Here is a 16,794-nt window from a genome sequence, read left to right on the forward strand (position 1 = left end):
CCATCTTATTTCATTTTTGTGTGTTCAAAAACCTTACATGACATGTTGAATGTGCACATCTGTAATCAACACCGCACATCTGGAATATGCAAAAGTTTCCCGATTCAGACGTCCCCGCTCCCTATCCATATTTAACATCAAATACCTTCATACCAACCATAGACTAACATATACTGTGGGCCTGCCATCAAAATCTTTATCTGATTGCAAAATCCAGTTAGCAAAAAGATAATAATAATAATGACTACATATCAAATGAGAATTGCTTTCAGCTCTATAAATTTGAAATGTAACGTATGGGATCTATATTATGAGTTAGCATAATAACATAATACTGTAGGCATTTTTAAACAAGGTGTAAAAGACGACATGATTCCAAGTTCAAGTATCCATGTTCATTGCATTTCAATCTGAACTCACTTCCACATGGCAACTTTTGCTGAATTCTGCATTTGTGAAGGTTACAGACTATTTACCTACTCTTATTTCTTATAGAAAGAGTCATATATAATACTATGTATTTTCTGTATAACCCATTAGGTCCTGCTTCAGTGCAAATTCTGACTTATTTCCATGTTTCAAGCTTCCATAATTCCTTGCAATATTTGCTACTACGTTAATACCTTTTGGCTCTTGTTCACTTGTTGTCTCCTTTCACATTTCTCATTTCACATTTAAATCACAAAGTTATGGTCATGTAATCCTTTTGGACATCACAGTTGACTGAGAGACAAGGGACAGATTGTTCGGCTGCAGACAGAAACAGAAAACTCAGCTTGTCCAGTTACTCTCACCATCTTAAACACTCCTCTACATTTTTAGATAGATTACCAGATGATATTTTTTTTCCATTTACTTTTTTCCTTCTACATGACGACAATACATACAATTTAAATAAAAATAAATACTAAACTCGGATCACAGCTTTGGGCCACAATACTGTACAAACTTCACTATGACTTATGGAGACAAATTGGCTTCTGATCAGTATTCCTTTTTGAAGATATCTTAAGTGTGCACACCCTGCGCTCCAGAGGGGAGTGGATATCTCTGATGATAAATTGAGACTCCTGCTTTAGCATCATTACTCTGCAGCCCCTGCATCTTCATCTTGTTCCCATGTGTGTGTGTACAGTATAAACAATTTCTCCTCTCTTGTTTCCTCTCTTTTGTTTCTTAGGGACCACACAGCGCTCGTATTCTAATAAGCCAATCACTTCTCTGCCACGGGACCCGATGGTATATTTAGTTATCTAGGTTTTGCTGAGAGCCTGTTGCTCCCTGTAGAGCCTGTTTGTGCCTGAAGTGAAGATGACACCGAGGAAGATGCTGATCTGCACTTCAGCTGCTCTAAACAAGCATTGGAGGATTCTTATTTTTTCTTCTCTTTTTTTCCATTTTCTGTCTTCCCACTGTGCTCCAGTGCATCTGTCTCCCCTCACCATCATCTGACTCTCTGACTCCATCTTTCTCTCTTTAACTCGACAAACCAAATCGGGATTGCACAACCTAAAAGCACAATAAAATTTTAAATAAAATTAAAAAATCAAGGTCCTATAGTCTCACAGAAAACTTTTTTTTTCTTCTTTGCAAATGAACCTGAGCACTGGAAATGCTTTGTGTTTGTGTTTGTGTGTGTGTGTGTGTGTGTGTGTGTGTGTGTGTGTGTGTGTTGAGGTGGGAGAACAAAACAAAACAATAATGCATGTGAATTATAGGCCTTTTGGTCGTTATGTTCAAATTCATGGCTTCTTTTTTCACAGGTTTTTTTTTTTTTTTTCCCCGCCCAAGAATCACTCTATCCTTCCTGATCAGAGTTTAGAGTTTGAATGTGAAATGTTAAAATCCTACATCTCCCTCCTGAGCTGAGCTACCCATTACTATCCCAATCAAATAATCTTGCCTTCACGAACTGCGACACTGAAGAAATGCTCGACATACAAAGAAATTACTGCATACTGAATGACAACTGGTCAAACTGTGGGCTGATATGTTGACTCTTTTGAATATACAATGTTCTTACATCGCCACTGTGGAATCATTTTTAAACGAATCACAAAAGCAAACCCCCCTCCCTCCCCCCTCCCTCCCTTCCCCCGCCACCACCCAGTACCTTTTAGCGAACACAAAGCAGGTTATGACGTCGATGACCTCTGCATCTAAAGAGCGTGTGAATCAATCAATAGGAGGAAATAAACAGTACAAGTATACTTTCATGAGAATACTGAATGATAAAATGTACAGAATATGTCTCTTTTTTTTCAAACAATCAAAATGAGTAATGCATACCTTTGACTCTTTTATCTCATAATGCCCTAGCTCTAGAACATGTCCCAACACTCTCCGAAATCACAGTATTTTTCAAGACAAAATCATATCTACAATAATCAGCATTGTTTCGAACCATAATGAAAAAATACCCCCCCCCCCCCCCATTCCCCCTCAAGACATGTTTCTAAAAATAACATGAGAAGAGAAAGGAAGTTTGCGTTGACTCTTGGCAGGAATGCGGCGGTCAAACATCCCATCCACACGTCCCCCTCTAATGGAGACCATTAGGCCAGAGCTGATGTCTGATAAAGAGAACGATATCACTTCAAAAAACCCAAGGAACAACACATAATCCAAACAAGGTTGCTGTACATAGTAGAACCGGAGATTTCCGTGCATGTTTTCCATGGGTAATGTAGCGGGTGGGTGGGGTGGGTGCAGGGAGGGAGGGAGAGGGCGAGGAGGGAGTGGGGGGGTGTCAAGGATCTCACTCAGCTGATGCCTGAACAGACAAGCCACCACTGATTTCATGAGCTACAGTAGAGGATTTCTGATTACAATAAGTATCAATAAAAAGTCAATGGGACTCTGAGACATCTTTTCTCTCTCAAGAGCTTTCACTTTCTCTTTTTTCTTTTCTTTTTTTTTTTTTTTTTTTTAGCAAAAATATCATGCAGTCTTTAGTTCCAAAAACCCCGGGTGGGATCTTGCGTTTGTTCGTTTGTTTGTTTGTTTGTTTGTTTGTTTCAGGAGGAAAAAGAAACTCAAAGCCTTGAAAATCTTCTCTCACAATTATTCTTAAACATTCAAGTCATCCTATTAATACTTTGTACAGCAGAAAGGTCCTTCAGATTTCACACGTGTATATATAAATATAATATATAGAAATATGCATATACATATGTTCAACTTGTATATGTGTATACATATTTTGGAACTGTATCAAAGCCAATTTAATGTGCTCTCAAAATATGGCCCATGATTCCTAGTGGGATGCACATCAATTCACATAGTACAACCAGTAGATTAGGTTGAAAAATCCAAAGGTGATAGGGAAAATGACCCGGGACCACTTGTCAATGGTGCTAACATCTGACAGGTTTGGGATTTTCAACTTGAGCTTGGAGGAGCGTCGTCGTAGCCGACAGTTGGCCCGGCTCCGCATGGCGCTCCGATCCAGCGAGTGGTGGCTGAAGCCATCTCGGGGCGCCATGGGCTTCCTGAATTGGACCCCGGAGCTGTCAAAGGACATGACTGAATTCCGAGAGTCACTGACGCTGCTTCCCACGTCAGAAGGCATCACTTCGTTATTCATCTCCAGTGTGGTGAGGAGAATGTTTCCATATGCGTCCACCTGCCAGGAAGTTGGAGAGATACCGAGTGTCAGTGAGGGCTGAAGTGCTGAGCAGTAGCCCCAAATCCCCTCAATAATGTAACTTATATTAATCCCCCCACCCATTCCCCAGACTGTAAAGCTAAAGCAAAATGCAGGGATGATATGGAATGTAATTTCTTGCATGCAATAGAAATAGTTAAAGAGTTTCTTTATATAGACATAAATTAGTGATACAAGTAATTTGAACAGCCTTAATCATCTGACTTTATAGTGAGGGCTGGCCTACAGCTGATATGATTTCTAAATAAATATACCCCAACTTTTCTTTGTTCCTCGAGATACAGATTTCTTCGCTGTGTAAATGACCTGAAGGTGTTGGTTTGAAACGGCACGGAAATGGAGTCCTTGCAATGTGAAAGAAAAATGAAGAGAACATTAAAAACGGCTACAAAGTACTGACAAATAAGCACATTTTCATTAAATTACACAATGCATAAAGACAGAAAGTTAGCAGGAACAACTTTGAGTAAGCATAGCATTTAGTACTTCACAAAAAAACAAGGGGCTTCATTCAGTCTGACCGTTTCAGCATCTGCCACTGCCAAACTGACACATTGCCAAAGCCTCCTTATGCTGCTTTATTCAATTTTTTTTATTTTTGTCCGATTCAGTTGAAAAACACACGTTAAAATACAAGGTAGCAGAGTGAGAATGAATGAAGCCTACAGCATAAACAGAGACAATAACCTAAATAAGAAATGAGAATGTTTACACCACTGTTGAGTTAGATGAATCGCTACCTCAATGAGGAAGGCTATGCTCGATAAAAAGCAGTCTGTGCTTGAGGGAAAAGCAATGGATGATGGTTGGTGAATGCATATTGGGTTGTGGTGGCATCATATTGCTTCTGTAAGATTACTTGAGGGAATACTGTATGTGTGTCTTTGAATGAAACAACTATGGCTAGAAATCTTATGTGTAGAACATTGTTGTTTTGTAGTTGAACTCTGACTGACATTAGAGTATAACAGAGGCGGTAAGGTGAAGATGCAAACCTGTTCCCTCAGGCGCTTCTCTTCGTATCTTGTGCGCTCATTGTTGGTTTTGTTCAGCCTCTCATTGATTTTCTTTTGTTGCGCAGGGCCCCGGCCAAAGAACACGTAATTTACAAAGGCATATTCGAGCAGGGCCAAGAACACAAACACAAAACAGCCCATGAGGTAGACGTCGATGGCTTTCACATAGGGAATCTTGGGGAGAGTCTCCCTAAGGTGGGTGTTAATTGTTGTCATGGTAAGCACCGTTGTCACACCTAAATGCGGCAGAAACAAACAGAAACAAAGAATTCCCCATCAGAAACACCCGTCTCTTTCAAACATTAAAAAACATTTATATTTTAATAATAGTGCATGTTAAATCAGCTGATACTATTGGACAGAAGGTTACTGCTGGTTTATTTAGAGTATCAGTCACATGTTTGAACACAGTGAATAGAAAAGGTGTGTCCAAACTTTTGACTGATACTATAAATAAAAACCACAATACTGTAATGTAAAAATGCTCCATTACAAGTAAAAGTCCTTAAAATGTTTACATATTATAAACTATATATAAAAATTATATTATTCATTAAGCAGCAGAACGGCCCCTGTCAGTGTAATATCATTATATGTAACATTATTTGATTATTACTATTGATTCATTGGTACATTAGCAGCATTTTAATGTTATGCCTGCTGAGGTGGGGCCAGTTATAACTGTACTTTACATACTGTTTGATCTAACAATGCATCTTATCTCATTAGATGATCTTAACTTTGTATTTGAAGTCAGAATCTGCAGAGAAACTAACTGTCAGATTACTGTAGTGCAGTAGAAATACAATACTTCCCTCCAAAATTTGCAGAGCAGAAGTAGTGTTAGTAGTACAACTTAGAAAATAAAGTAAATAAAGTAAAATTACTACAGAATGGTACTTACACTAAGTACAGTTCTTTAGTGAATGCACATTCCACTAATTAGGCAAATTGTACTAAAAGTCGATACACAAAGTTTTGAATTTTACATTTTCAGATTTGATTTTTTTTATAGCGCAGTCTGTTATTTTATATCAGAGAAGAACACATATTTCCAAAGACCCTTGAAAATTGATTATCACTACATTAATGTTTGCAACTTGCAACTTGCAGCTATTGTCCAAATTTGTGTTACATGAAGTTGATTGACTGTTTCACAGTCGAGGCCTGTACATACTCCTCATATGCGGTTCTATTGTGCAAGATTACAAATATGAGTGATTTTATTTTTGTTTGTTTTTTGTCATTCACACATAAATCAAATCATGCATACTCATTAACATGTGCATGAGTGTTTGGCTATGTTTAGTGTTTAATCAGCACTAGTGTTCTTTTGGGAATATATCACATTGGAAGAACATAAACTTTATAAAAGCAATATCAACTAAATGGAAATAAGTGATGTGGCTTGTAGCCTGTCGGGGAGTCATTGATACACTGAATTCAGATGGTAATTAAGGAAATTGGAGTACTGGCATTAATTTTTTCTTCCCTCAAAATTTAAACTGATTACATCGCTTTGAATCAAAATTAAGTCGATAATTTCACATGCTTGTAAATACATTACACAGCAATATTTAACGTGTGACAGCCAGATGCTGCTGGCTCTTGTGATAATCACTGGATTTTAATAGGGGCAGTTAGAAGTTTAATAATGCAGCGGTGCCTTACCCAGGGCCACCCGAGCTGCAGAGGCATCATAATTGATCCAGAAGGAGACCCAGGAGAGGATGGTGATCAAGATGGAGGGCATGTATGTCTGCAGGATGAAATATCCAATGTTCCTCTTAATCCTGAAACTCAGCGAAAGCCTTGGATATGAACCTGTAAGGAGAAAGCATGGAGTGATAGTTTAGGATAGAGCAGGGCAGAGTGAAAACACATCAGTTAAAAAAAAAGGAGAGAAGGGGGAAATGTTGGCGCAACTTAAGAGTTTCAAAGTCTGCACTTTGACAAGGCGCAGGGTAGTCATTTCTCCATTTGTTCAGATGGAGCACTTAATTTCCCCAAAGCGATGGATTCCTTTCCAGGGACAAGTTCGATTCCAATTAAACATGGCAGAAAGTCGCAAACACGGCAGATTTTTCTGCAAGCCCCTATCTCAGCAGGCAGCTCCAGCATCCCTCTGAGAATTGTCACAGAGGGCTGCTCTGCTTTTCTTTCCCACTTTCTCTGTCCTCTAAACATTACCAAAAGGCCATTTTAAAGGTGCATAATCGCAATGCATGCCTAAAAAAAGTATATGTAAGTAAGTGGCTGTGAGGTGGTACTGTAACTCAGGAAAATGTCAGCTGGTTTTGATTGCACTTTAATTTAAACATCCAAAACAATGAAATGCTGATGCCAGAAGCCATATGGACAGCATAGAAGGATATTTATTAGGTTGAAAAGCATACAAATTGCTCTACATGTTGTTAAATTTTAGTCTATGTATTCTATCAAGAGATTTATTTCCAATTTGTCACCAAAGAAAAAAGGCCTAATATAAGCGTGATGGTTTTAATCTAAAAGGTTATTTGCTATGAGGAACACAGTGATGAATGACCTCATCATCTCCAGGTTTCTGTAAATCTTTTAATGAATCAATACCTTAGCATACATACTTAATCAAGTGTGAGACAAATGCTTTAGATCACCCAAATACATTCCAGATTAACGGGGGGAGACAAATGTTTCACTGATTTCGTTAAACTTGAACATGAAACATTAAATCTTGCCTGTGTCTTCCTGTTAGAAATGTGAGGTTGCCTATGGGGTTCCTGGGGTCAAGGAAATGACACAAATGGTGCAGTCATACAAAATGTATTACTAAAACACTTGATTTGGCTTTGGCACTCTTCATGCCCCATGCAACATGTCTTAAAGGCCTTAAAAATGTATTTTCTCAACCAGCTTCTCACTATGTGTACAATATAGTGTGGTGTACTCCTACATGAATACACAATTTTAAAAGTTAGAACAATTTGGGTTGTTTTACATGAAAGATTAATGTATTTTAAACCTGTGCTCTTTTCACTGGTTTGAAGTGGGTGGGGCTCTGGTGATGTCATGTACTGTTGCGCACCAATCAGGATTTAAGAACATCTGAATCAGAATCTGACAAATCTGATGATGATGGTGGGATGTTTGGTTACTGTCAATCAAATGTAAGGAAAGTACAGCCACACAGTCCTGATGAAGGAACTAGCTGAGTTTTTTAATGAATAATTAAAATCTAAAGATGTTTTTTTTGTTTGTTTGTTTTTGTTTTTAAACTTTTATTGCTGCTTGTTTAGTCATGAATATTTGAAGTTACGGTGAAGTACTTGAAATATTTAAAGCTAGGTTTTCAGGAACTTTCAGTCAGTGTTTTTTCTCCATATGTCAGCAGTGAGATTAAAACAAAAGAAATGACATTATGCTGCACACCATCACTAGTATATGCTTTTCAACGTTAGTCTTTCACTGTTTTATAACACTGCATAAATCCAAATACTCCTGTTTAACATTGTAGGGAGTATTCTATATAAACTTTCAATATGGATGAGTTAGTGATGGAAGAACTAATCAGATCTTTACTGAAAGAAATAGTTTGACATTTAGGGGAGATACACTTATTTGCTGTCTTGTGGAGAGGTAGAATAGAGGATTGATACCACTCTTGTGCCTGTCAGAACACAGTTAGCTTAGCTTAGCAGAAAGATTGAAAACATGGGAGACAGCTAGCCTGATAACAAAAGGTAACCACCAACCGCCAGCACCTCTAAAGCTAACGTGTATCTTGCACTGAAGCCCAACAACTTCACATGACAACAAAACTATAAAAAGTTGCCACACCCGGCCAATAAATAGTCCAGCATAAAACTTTAGTGATTTTATACTTCAGTTTTATCACATATTAAACAAACAAGACACAAAGTGTTAATAGGGGAACTTTTGGACAGAAGCAGGTTCGTAGTTTTCCCCCTGTTTCAAGTCTTTGCGCTAAGCTAAGCTTAGCTCACCTGCTGGCTGTAGCTTTATGTTCAGCACACAGACATGAAAGTTTCTTATTAGCAAGAAAGTGAATATTTCCCACAATGTAAAACTATTTATGTAAAATTACCAATACTAAAACAAATTTACTCAAAATCTTTATACAAATATAAGTAGCCTACAACAGTTTTATCACAGCCATAGGTTAAGTGTTATGAATGAAACATAATAACTCACTATGCATTTCTAATACCAAAAAGTACACAATTTTTTAACATTTATTGTGCTTTGTTATAATTAAAGTATTTCTGATTCTAACACAAACGCTGATAATTATTGAAAAATTATTATTGCCGTTAGTTTACACAATTTCAGGAAAGCAGCAATCACTTTCAGCCTTACTATGTTTGATGCATCTTTATGACAGACTTACCTGTAGTAAACCTGACCTCCCTGGACACCAAGCCGGTGTCCACAATGGAGAACTGAGGTAACTCTAACTTGTCAACGCCTGTCACAGCTTTGTCTCCTTCTTGCCAGTAGAATTTGATGTCATCTGTGGTGTATCCATCTACATCAAGGTCAGGGCAAATTCAGGACAGGGTGAGAGAGAGGAAAATAAAACGTTTGAGTGAGAATGTTAATGTGGTGAATAAACAACCATTAAAGTTAACCATGTTTCTATTCAAAGTCTGTTGTAATTAGGGTTGCAAAATTCCGGGAATTTTCAAACTTGGAAACTTTCCATGGGAATTAACGGGAATTAAATGGAATTAATGGGAATTAGCGGGAATTAACTGGAATAAACTGGGAATTTACTAAACTGAAGGTATGTTCTTATTAGGGAACTTAAATATAGTTGTGTAAAATAATATTTTAGCATAATCCTGACTAAAACAACCAGATATCATGCAGTACAGTTGAATATCTATGCTATCACATGCTGACATAGCACACTGTTTACTGCAGGGCTACTGAGACCACGCCCCCTACATGCACTGTGCATACTGAGACCACGCCCCCTACACGCACTGTGCATAATATTTCCAAAATTCCCCAGCTTAACTTCCCATGGAAATTTACTGGAAACTTTCCGGAAATTTACCGGAAACTTTCCACCCCTTTGCAACCCTAGTTGTAATAGTACTGATAATGAGTGGAGGTCACTCTGACAAATGGTAGATTAGGTTCTATCTAGTCTTTGCTGCGTCATATTCATTCAGTACTGAGCAACATCATAACAAATTAAATCTTGGCATCTTCATATGTTAACTTTTAGAGAGTATTATAGTGTGGAAACAAGTGCATCAAAAATGGCTTCATGGTACCAACAGAACCATTCATTAAAATTCACATCTTATACAGTTTTACTAAGTAAACTATAGTATCAACCACATGTGAAAAGACACACACCTCACAGATAAGATAAGTCGAACAAATTTAAAAGACTGTTTCTTCACATCTGCACCTTGCTTAAAAACCTCTTTTTGACAGTGCTCCACCATGTTGAAAGATCCCCTCCGGAGAAAAAAAGTCCAATTATCTGAATCCCATCTACTCATTCTCCCTCACTGAAAAATCCAGGCTATGAATATGCAAATATTTTTAATTTCCAAAGTTCAACAGCTGGGCACACCATGTCTCCTTCTTCACTGTAAAATGAATGCTCAGTATAAGTGCACTCGAGTTGTGACATCACAAATCCTGTTGGAGGTAAATGTATTAAAATATTATTTTTTTGGAAAGCACAGACAAACTTTCCTTCTCAAGCAGATGAATGTTAAAACAAACTTCTACTTTCGAGTAAAAATGAGAAAAAAGCTTCTGTTTCTCTCAGTTGGACAACAGCAGCAGTGAAGACAAAAAAAAGCATCCTTCAATAGACACCATTCCTGCCTAGGACTTAAATCTGTCTCACGGCTTGCAATCACATGCTCCACCGTCCAGAGCTACTGTATATCACCACATGCATTACCACCTGCATGCATATTCATTAGCATGTGTCACTTTGTATGGCTCTCCTACACATTCTCGACTGGCAGCGCAATTGAAAGTGACCACAGTAGTAGATTTATGTCAACAGGCTAGTATGCATTCACTGCAGAGCAATTTCTCAGTCCGGGAAGTCTTACTACATTTCACATTCTACTACCCCATGTCCAGACCTGGATGGCATTAAACTTACTAAGGAACCGGGATTCATTACCATTAAATCTCCCTCTGAGGTTATAGGGTAAGGAAATGTGACATTGTCCATGAAATTGAAACAACTGCCTGCCTAATCAATCAAACTGATGGTTAACATGCACCATTCCCACTGGAGCAGAGCACGCCCATGAGCATAAATAGCAGATATTCATGCAACTTTTTAATTCATGGCATATCCATATTTCATTGCTTGCTGATGTCCCTGAGGGTAAACACTCTGCAGTTTTATCTTGAACAACAAGAACCACAAATATCAGGTGTATTGAGCAGGTGTTGATTGATGGAGTGGTCAATGAATATGATCAAGCAAATACAATTTTTAATTACACCACAGACACGTTTTCCTCCTGGGTAGTGATTTATCTGAATAAAAAAAAAGATGTGAAGCAACTGTCGATAAAATGATATTGTATAATATCACATAGAGTTTTTTCTTATCTTATCCTATGACATATGTAATTACAATCCAGCCTTGCGACAGTTTGTGGAATAGTCAAAAAATGTAATCCATAGATTTGTGTGCATGGACACGAATTTTCCTATTTTTTTATGACACTCAGCACAACTTTCAAAGTCCTAACTGTATTTAAATTGGAAGTATCTTAGGTGCCCTTCTACATCTATATAATGTATACATTTCCATATTTGGTGGTGCCGGATTGGGTGGAGACCACTGTTCGCCTCTGATTTCAAACCGCAAGTGTCATGTTTCCAACTGCAAGTTGAGCCTTCCCTTTTTGTCGTGGTGTTCATGCCATGATGATGAAGGTTGCCTAACTTTAAGAAAGTATTATTTTAACCCAAACCGTGATATTTGCCTAACCCTAACCAAGTGTGTTTTGTGCCTCAACCTAATCAGACCTTAACCACAACACTGTCACATCATAAAACATCATTATTTTTCCCAGTCTTAACAGGCAGAAAAAATGTGGTGTAGACATAAAAGACACTTCCCATTGAAGTATGTTAGTTTGAAAGTTGTGCTGAGTGTCATGAAAAATGTGTGTCCATGTACAATGAATTTCTTGACTGTTTCACAAACTGCTGTGAGCTCAAAGATGACTTCACAGATACACATGCAGGTGACCAATTAACTACAAATGAACACGAAATGAACATGTCCTTGCAGATGTTATGGCTATACTATGTTATGTTGCAACATTACTTTTATTTGTGTGTCCTCTATACAAAGCATTTCATTATAATATTATTATATGGTGGGTGTATTTACCAATGTGATTCAAGGGGCCACAGTGACTGTCAAGTAATGACCTTGATATTAATGTTATTATTTTGACTCAGCCACTCAATGATCCAGAGGTGACCCTGTCCATCTGTCACACTGACCAAACAGTATCAATGCATTACTAAGCAGTCTTTATTTATTAAGATAATCATCAGGTTAAAATGTCTGACAAATGACACACAACCCAAATATTTCACCAATGCCTCTGCTAAATTTAACTAATGCCAAAACACCTCACTTAATTGTTGGGAGCGATGTGTGGTGATTTTAAGGTAGCTGGCGATCATGCATATTGCATTGAAAGTTTGCTGTAAGCGCAGTGTGAAGGTCTTACGTAGTTGCACCAGACACAAATAGATTATATTGCATCTACTCACAGCTTTCAATTTCCAGGGTGCAGTTCTGTTCATCAAGAGGGTATCTTCTCAAGTCCATCATGCAAGCAGCAGTGGTGGTTATTCTAAGAAAAGGACAGAGACAGAACAGACACTTAGACCAGGACAGACACTAATACAGAGAATTTTATGTCATGTTTTCCTCCACTAGTGAGAGAAAAGGTGAAGAGAGAGGTCATAGTGCACTGAAGGAATAGTGTGTACAGAATGATGAGCCAACAGCTAATCCAAAATGTACTCATTTTGTGTGTGTGTTTTTTTTAATGAAAGCACTACAGCAGTTCAATAATACATGTGCAGACCAATACCACATGCACTTAGTGGGTTTGAATATATGTAATTCCAGAACATTCGTTTTCCTTCACTACTGAAGGAACCCCTAACCTTTTAAGTCTCCTTACGCACATCTAGCAGAAAAAAAAATTACTTGTGTTTGTTAAATTAAATTATTTCCTACATTTCCAGAGACTCTTAAGTATGATTCTTTATTTAAATTGTATTTCTGTGAGTAGTCTGGAGACATATTTCCCTTTCTGCGGATCACTAACTGCTCAGCGTCGGTGTGCGATTTTTGTCAATTTGTGTTATTTATTGCTAGTTCCCAGATATGCATTTCTGCCAGGTAGCTTTGGAAAAGATGTACATATAGTTTATTAACGTCAATAAATCCAGTAGCCCAGGAAAACAGCTTTGGCTACAAATTAAACATGTAGGAGTCTTTGGCATTTAAGTGAGATATTTACCAGTGCAGCACATTTTAGTAATTACATTTCTGCTGTTCACACCAGCTGGTATGTGTTCATCATACCAGCTTTCATTCGCTTTCCATCCTCATCATCTCTGTGTCAGAAGCCACCAGCACAATCACAGGGGGGCGTGCACAGTTTATGTCTCCGTGTGTATGTTAGAGCATGACGAGAGTGATATTAAGTTATACCCTTTAAAAGTACATTTTGGACATTAATCATGTTTTAGTCAGAGCCGGGAATGCTGCTACAGTGTGTGGTTTTACGTTGATGCAGCACGCAAATGTACACGACCATCTACAGTATACCCAGAATTAGTAATACAGTAGATAATAAGCTGTTTTCATTGGGAATGTATTGCTTGAACACAGAGTTCGTAAATTGGTCATGGTGGGGTGAACAGAGTGCTGTCGGCGGGTAATTGGAAAACAAAATATGTTCCACTAAAGCTGATTGGGCCAGATTAACACAAAAGCATGCGGGGTGATGATAGCAGAAGGCACCAGAAGGGTAAAGAAAAACATACATAAACAAAATGTGTGACAGGTATATATTTATTATTCACAATGACACTGAGCTGCATTCTGCTGCACAAGCATTAAGCTGCTCAAATGGCATTCTGCTCCGCTCTACTGTACTGCACCTCCCTGATGCCTCACAGCGCTCCTCCGCTGACAGTGTACAGCAGGGCTACTACTGATACACACTGTGAGGAGATAACATCATGCCTAATTACATTAATAGGAAAGGTCACTCTGCAATCATGATTTTCCATATAAAAAGTTGAATAAAATGCAACGTGGCCATTAATAACACGGCTAGAATGTGTGTGCATAGTGCATATCGAGTTATACAGTAGTGGCAAATTAAATCTAATGAGAATTAATTTCAAGCATAGTGTGATGGGAACCATGTCACACAATATAACCATTTTGCCTTTGCTACCAAGCAAACCGTGGCACCAAAAAGTGAACTAATGGTAAACTACATATAAAATCAAAGCTGCATCTTTCTATACACAGTAAAAAAAATGGGACAAAATAAAATATAGAGACCCTACTATACAATGTGCTGCCTCTAGCTTCAAGCTGAATCCAGGCCTATGCATCCTGTGTGATCATAAACAGGAAGACATATCCTGTCAAGACACAGTTACTGTTCTTTAAGGGCAATACCCCAGGTAAAATAGTAAAGTAGTGAAATCCTGGCAGCAACAGCAGTAGCTTGGAATAATGGACAGAAATTAATTCTTTACCCCTTGGCAGAGAGACGAAGGATAAAAAAAGAGTCCCACTATGAATAAAATTGCCTTTATGTGTGACAGTTAACAAGTCAGGGGAGAATCGTCATTGAGTAGGCACAAGTTCGGACGGCTCACAGCGGGAGCCTGGGATTTGGAAATGTCAGCAGATGTAGGTCAGCAACTTAGAGTCCCACCAGAGATGGTCAGCAGCAGCCTCAGACCTGACCAGGCACTGATGTCTAACACTCAGCAGTCTGATGACTTTGTAGATTTCATCAGGATATGCAATTATCAGTCAGTTTGTATCGGTGTGGTATGAGACAACCACGCAGTCAAAATGTAAAGAGTACGTCAAACCTTTGTGACATATAAAATCAAAGGCTTACTGTAGCAATTGAGGTAGTAAAACTTTTATTTAGCTATTAAAGGTGCATTCCATTTATTTTTACTGGCCATTCTTGGCATTTCTGAGCGGACATGTTTGTGCCAGCGCTACATGGTAACTAAAAACAATCCGGAGGTGGATCCCAGCAGCTTGGCACTCCAGACAGGGAGGCCTTCCTCAGATATGTGAGCAATAGTTTTGACACCCACGCAGTCTACTCTTGTATCCTTTTCTGTGGGGTAGCTTGCTTTACCAAAGAAGATCATTGTACTGTACTATCATAATGCTATGCGGTGGTTTAATAAACAGAGGAACATGAAAGAGCAGATTCACAGGAAAGGGAAGAGAGACAACACCATCTGGCGAAAGCTTAACTCAACAAAGCCCTCAATGCTCACAGGACCCAGCACGCTATCAAACTAGATTGTCAGTTTGCTAATGATGATTCAGCCTCTTAACTCGCTGGCAAGTTTGAAAAAAAAAAAACCCTGCTCCGTCGTGCACACTGGGATCTACACTTTCTACTGACACTGACTTCTTTTATTGATGTTTTGAATGACTTTGTTTCTTTGCAACACCCAAATGCTTTCCTGCAGTCTTCAGATCCAGCCTTCTCCCTCCTCTCCGCAGAAAAATAAAGCACAAGGTGTTGCTTAAGTGTATCTCAAAAATAAAATGAATCCTGGTGTAGTGGGTGGGGGCAGTTTTCCAGGTTTGGATTTGAATTTTGGACCGAAAGTACACATGTACTATCATTCCTCCATATTTTATATCTCACAGTCCATGGTCACTCCTGGGGAAAGCAATTAAGGGCCAGTATAGGCACTCCTCCGAAAATCTGGAGTCTCCAATCCACTTAACTGACATTGCTGTGGGAGGAATCTGTAGCATACAGTTGTAACAGTAGTAGTACCCAGATAACCACAGGCCCCTATCACCTCAGAAAGACTTAAGCAAGGCAGTTTTATTTATACGGAACCTTATCATACACAGAGGTTATTCAAAGTGCTTTAACAGATGAAAGATAGAAAACTAGGTAGTGCTCACTACTGCACCATCTGCAACCCCCAAACATCAAAATATGCACCACAATATTAAAGATAACCAAGACAATTAACTAAGTCTATCACTCATCAGTCAAAATTAGATCATATTTCAATCTATCTATGTAGTATAAAATGATTCTGATTGCATGAGTTTTTCTGTGTGAAAAAATAAGATAATACTGTTGGAAAACTGGTGCAGTGGAAAAAGTTGATGCAATCTGACTAGTTTATCCACAGAACAGAGACTGCAGGTGCAGAGAGTGCACCATTCAACCGTTGATTCATATATACATCAGCGAGTAAAAAGATGAGGACGCAGTTGTGAAGCAGAGAGAGTGTACCTTTGCACCTAAAATGAATATAAAAATAAATCTGGTTGATCAACACAAATCAACACTGCACTGAATAAAATGACTGTAAGCAGTAGGAATCCAGTTAAATAAAGGAGGGGTAGACAAACGCCAGTATCAGCACATTTCACAGTGAGTGGATAGGTGAGAGCGCAGCACAAGGTGCAGCAGAGTGTGTAATGTGATTGTCCACACTTTGTATTCTATTGTGCTCAAGAGTAGCACAGGGGATACATTCAAACAGGCGGTCTTTACAAGAAAATGCAGTTAAGAAAACAAAAACCTCAAGCGGTCAAACTTGAGAGGCACAACATTGAAATGAATTGAAGTGAGAATATAACATCAATTGTTAAAGTTACATCTATTGTTCTGGAGGAAGGGGAAAAAAAGTTCACACACTACCCTTGGGCAAAGCCAAACATTTCAACAAAGTGATTTAATTACATGCTTACAGGAGGCTGGTAAAAGTCCTGAAATCACCATTGCATGTTGATTATGCTCTGCTTCTTATTACTGTATATTGGTGGGGAAAAAAGAA

General features: G+C 38.4%; 1 protein-coding gene across 2 annotated transcripts in view; it reads right to left on the reverse strand.

Annotated features, from left to right (window-relative positions):
• Positions 1-3,271: 3,271 nt before the first annotated feature.
• The window catches only part of gabrb4 (gamma-aminobutyric acid type A receptor subunit beta4), a 50,931-nt gene continuing 37,408 nt past the window's right edge, over positions 3,272-16,794 (reverse strand). Inside the window, exons 5-9 of one of the 2 annotated variants that reach the window (XM_053331178.1) lie at positions 12,469-12,551; positions 9,071-9,208; positions 6,355-6,507; positions 4,663-4,919; positions 3,272-3,625 (exon numbers count right to left, since the gene is read on the reverse strand). In XM_053331178.1, the coding sequence (XP_053187153.1) occupies positions 3,272-3,625; positions 4,663-4,919; positions 6,355-6,507; positions 9,071-9,208; positions 12,469-12,551 (985 nt within the window). Of the gene's footprint in view, positions 3,673-4,592; positions 4,920-6,354; positions 6,508-9,070; positions 9,209-12,468; positions 12,552-16,794 lie in introns of both variants that reach the window. The other variant, XM_053331177.1, reaches the window with a different exon arrangement.

Source organism: Scomber japonicus, chromosome 13 (genome assembly GCF_027409825.1).
Source record: "Scomber japonicus isolate fScoJap1 chromosome 13, fScoJap1.pri, whole genome shotgun sequence".
Taxonomy (NCBI): Eukaryota; Metazoa; Chordata; class Actinopteri; order Scombriformes; family Scombridae; genus Scomber; species Scomber japonicus.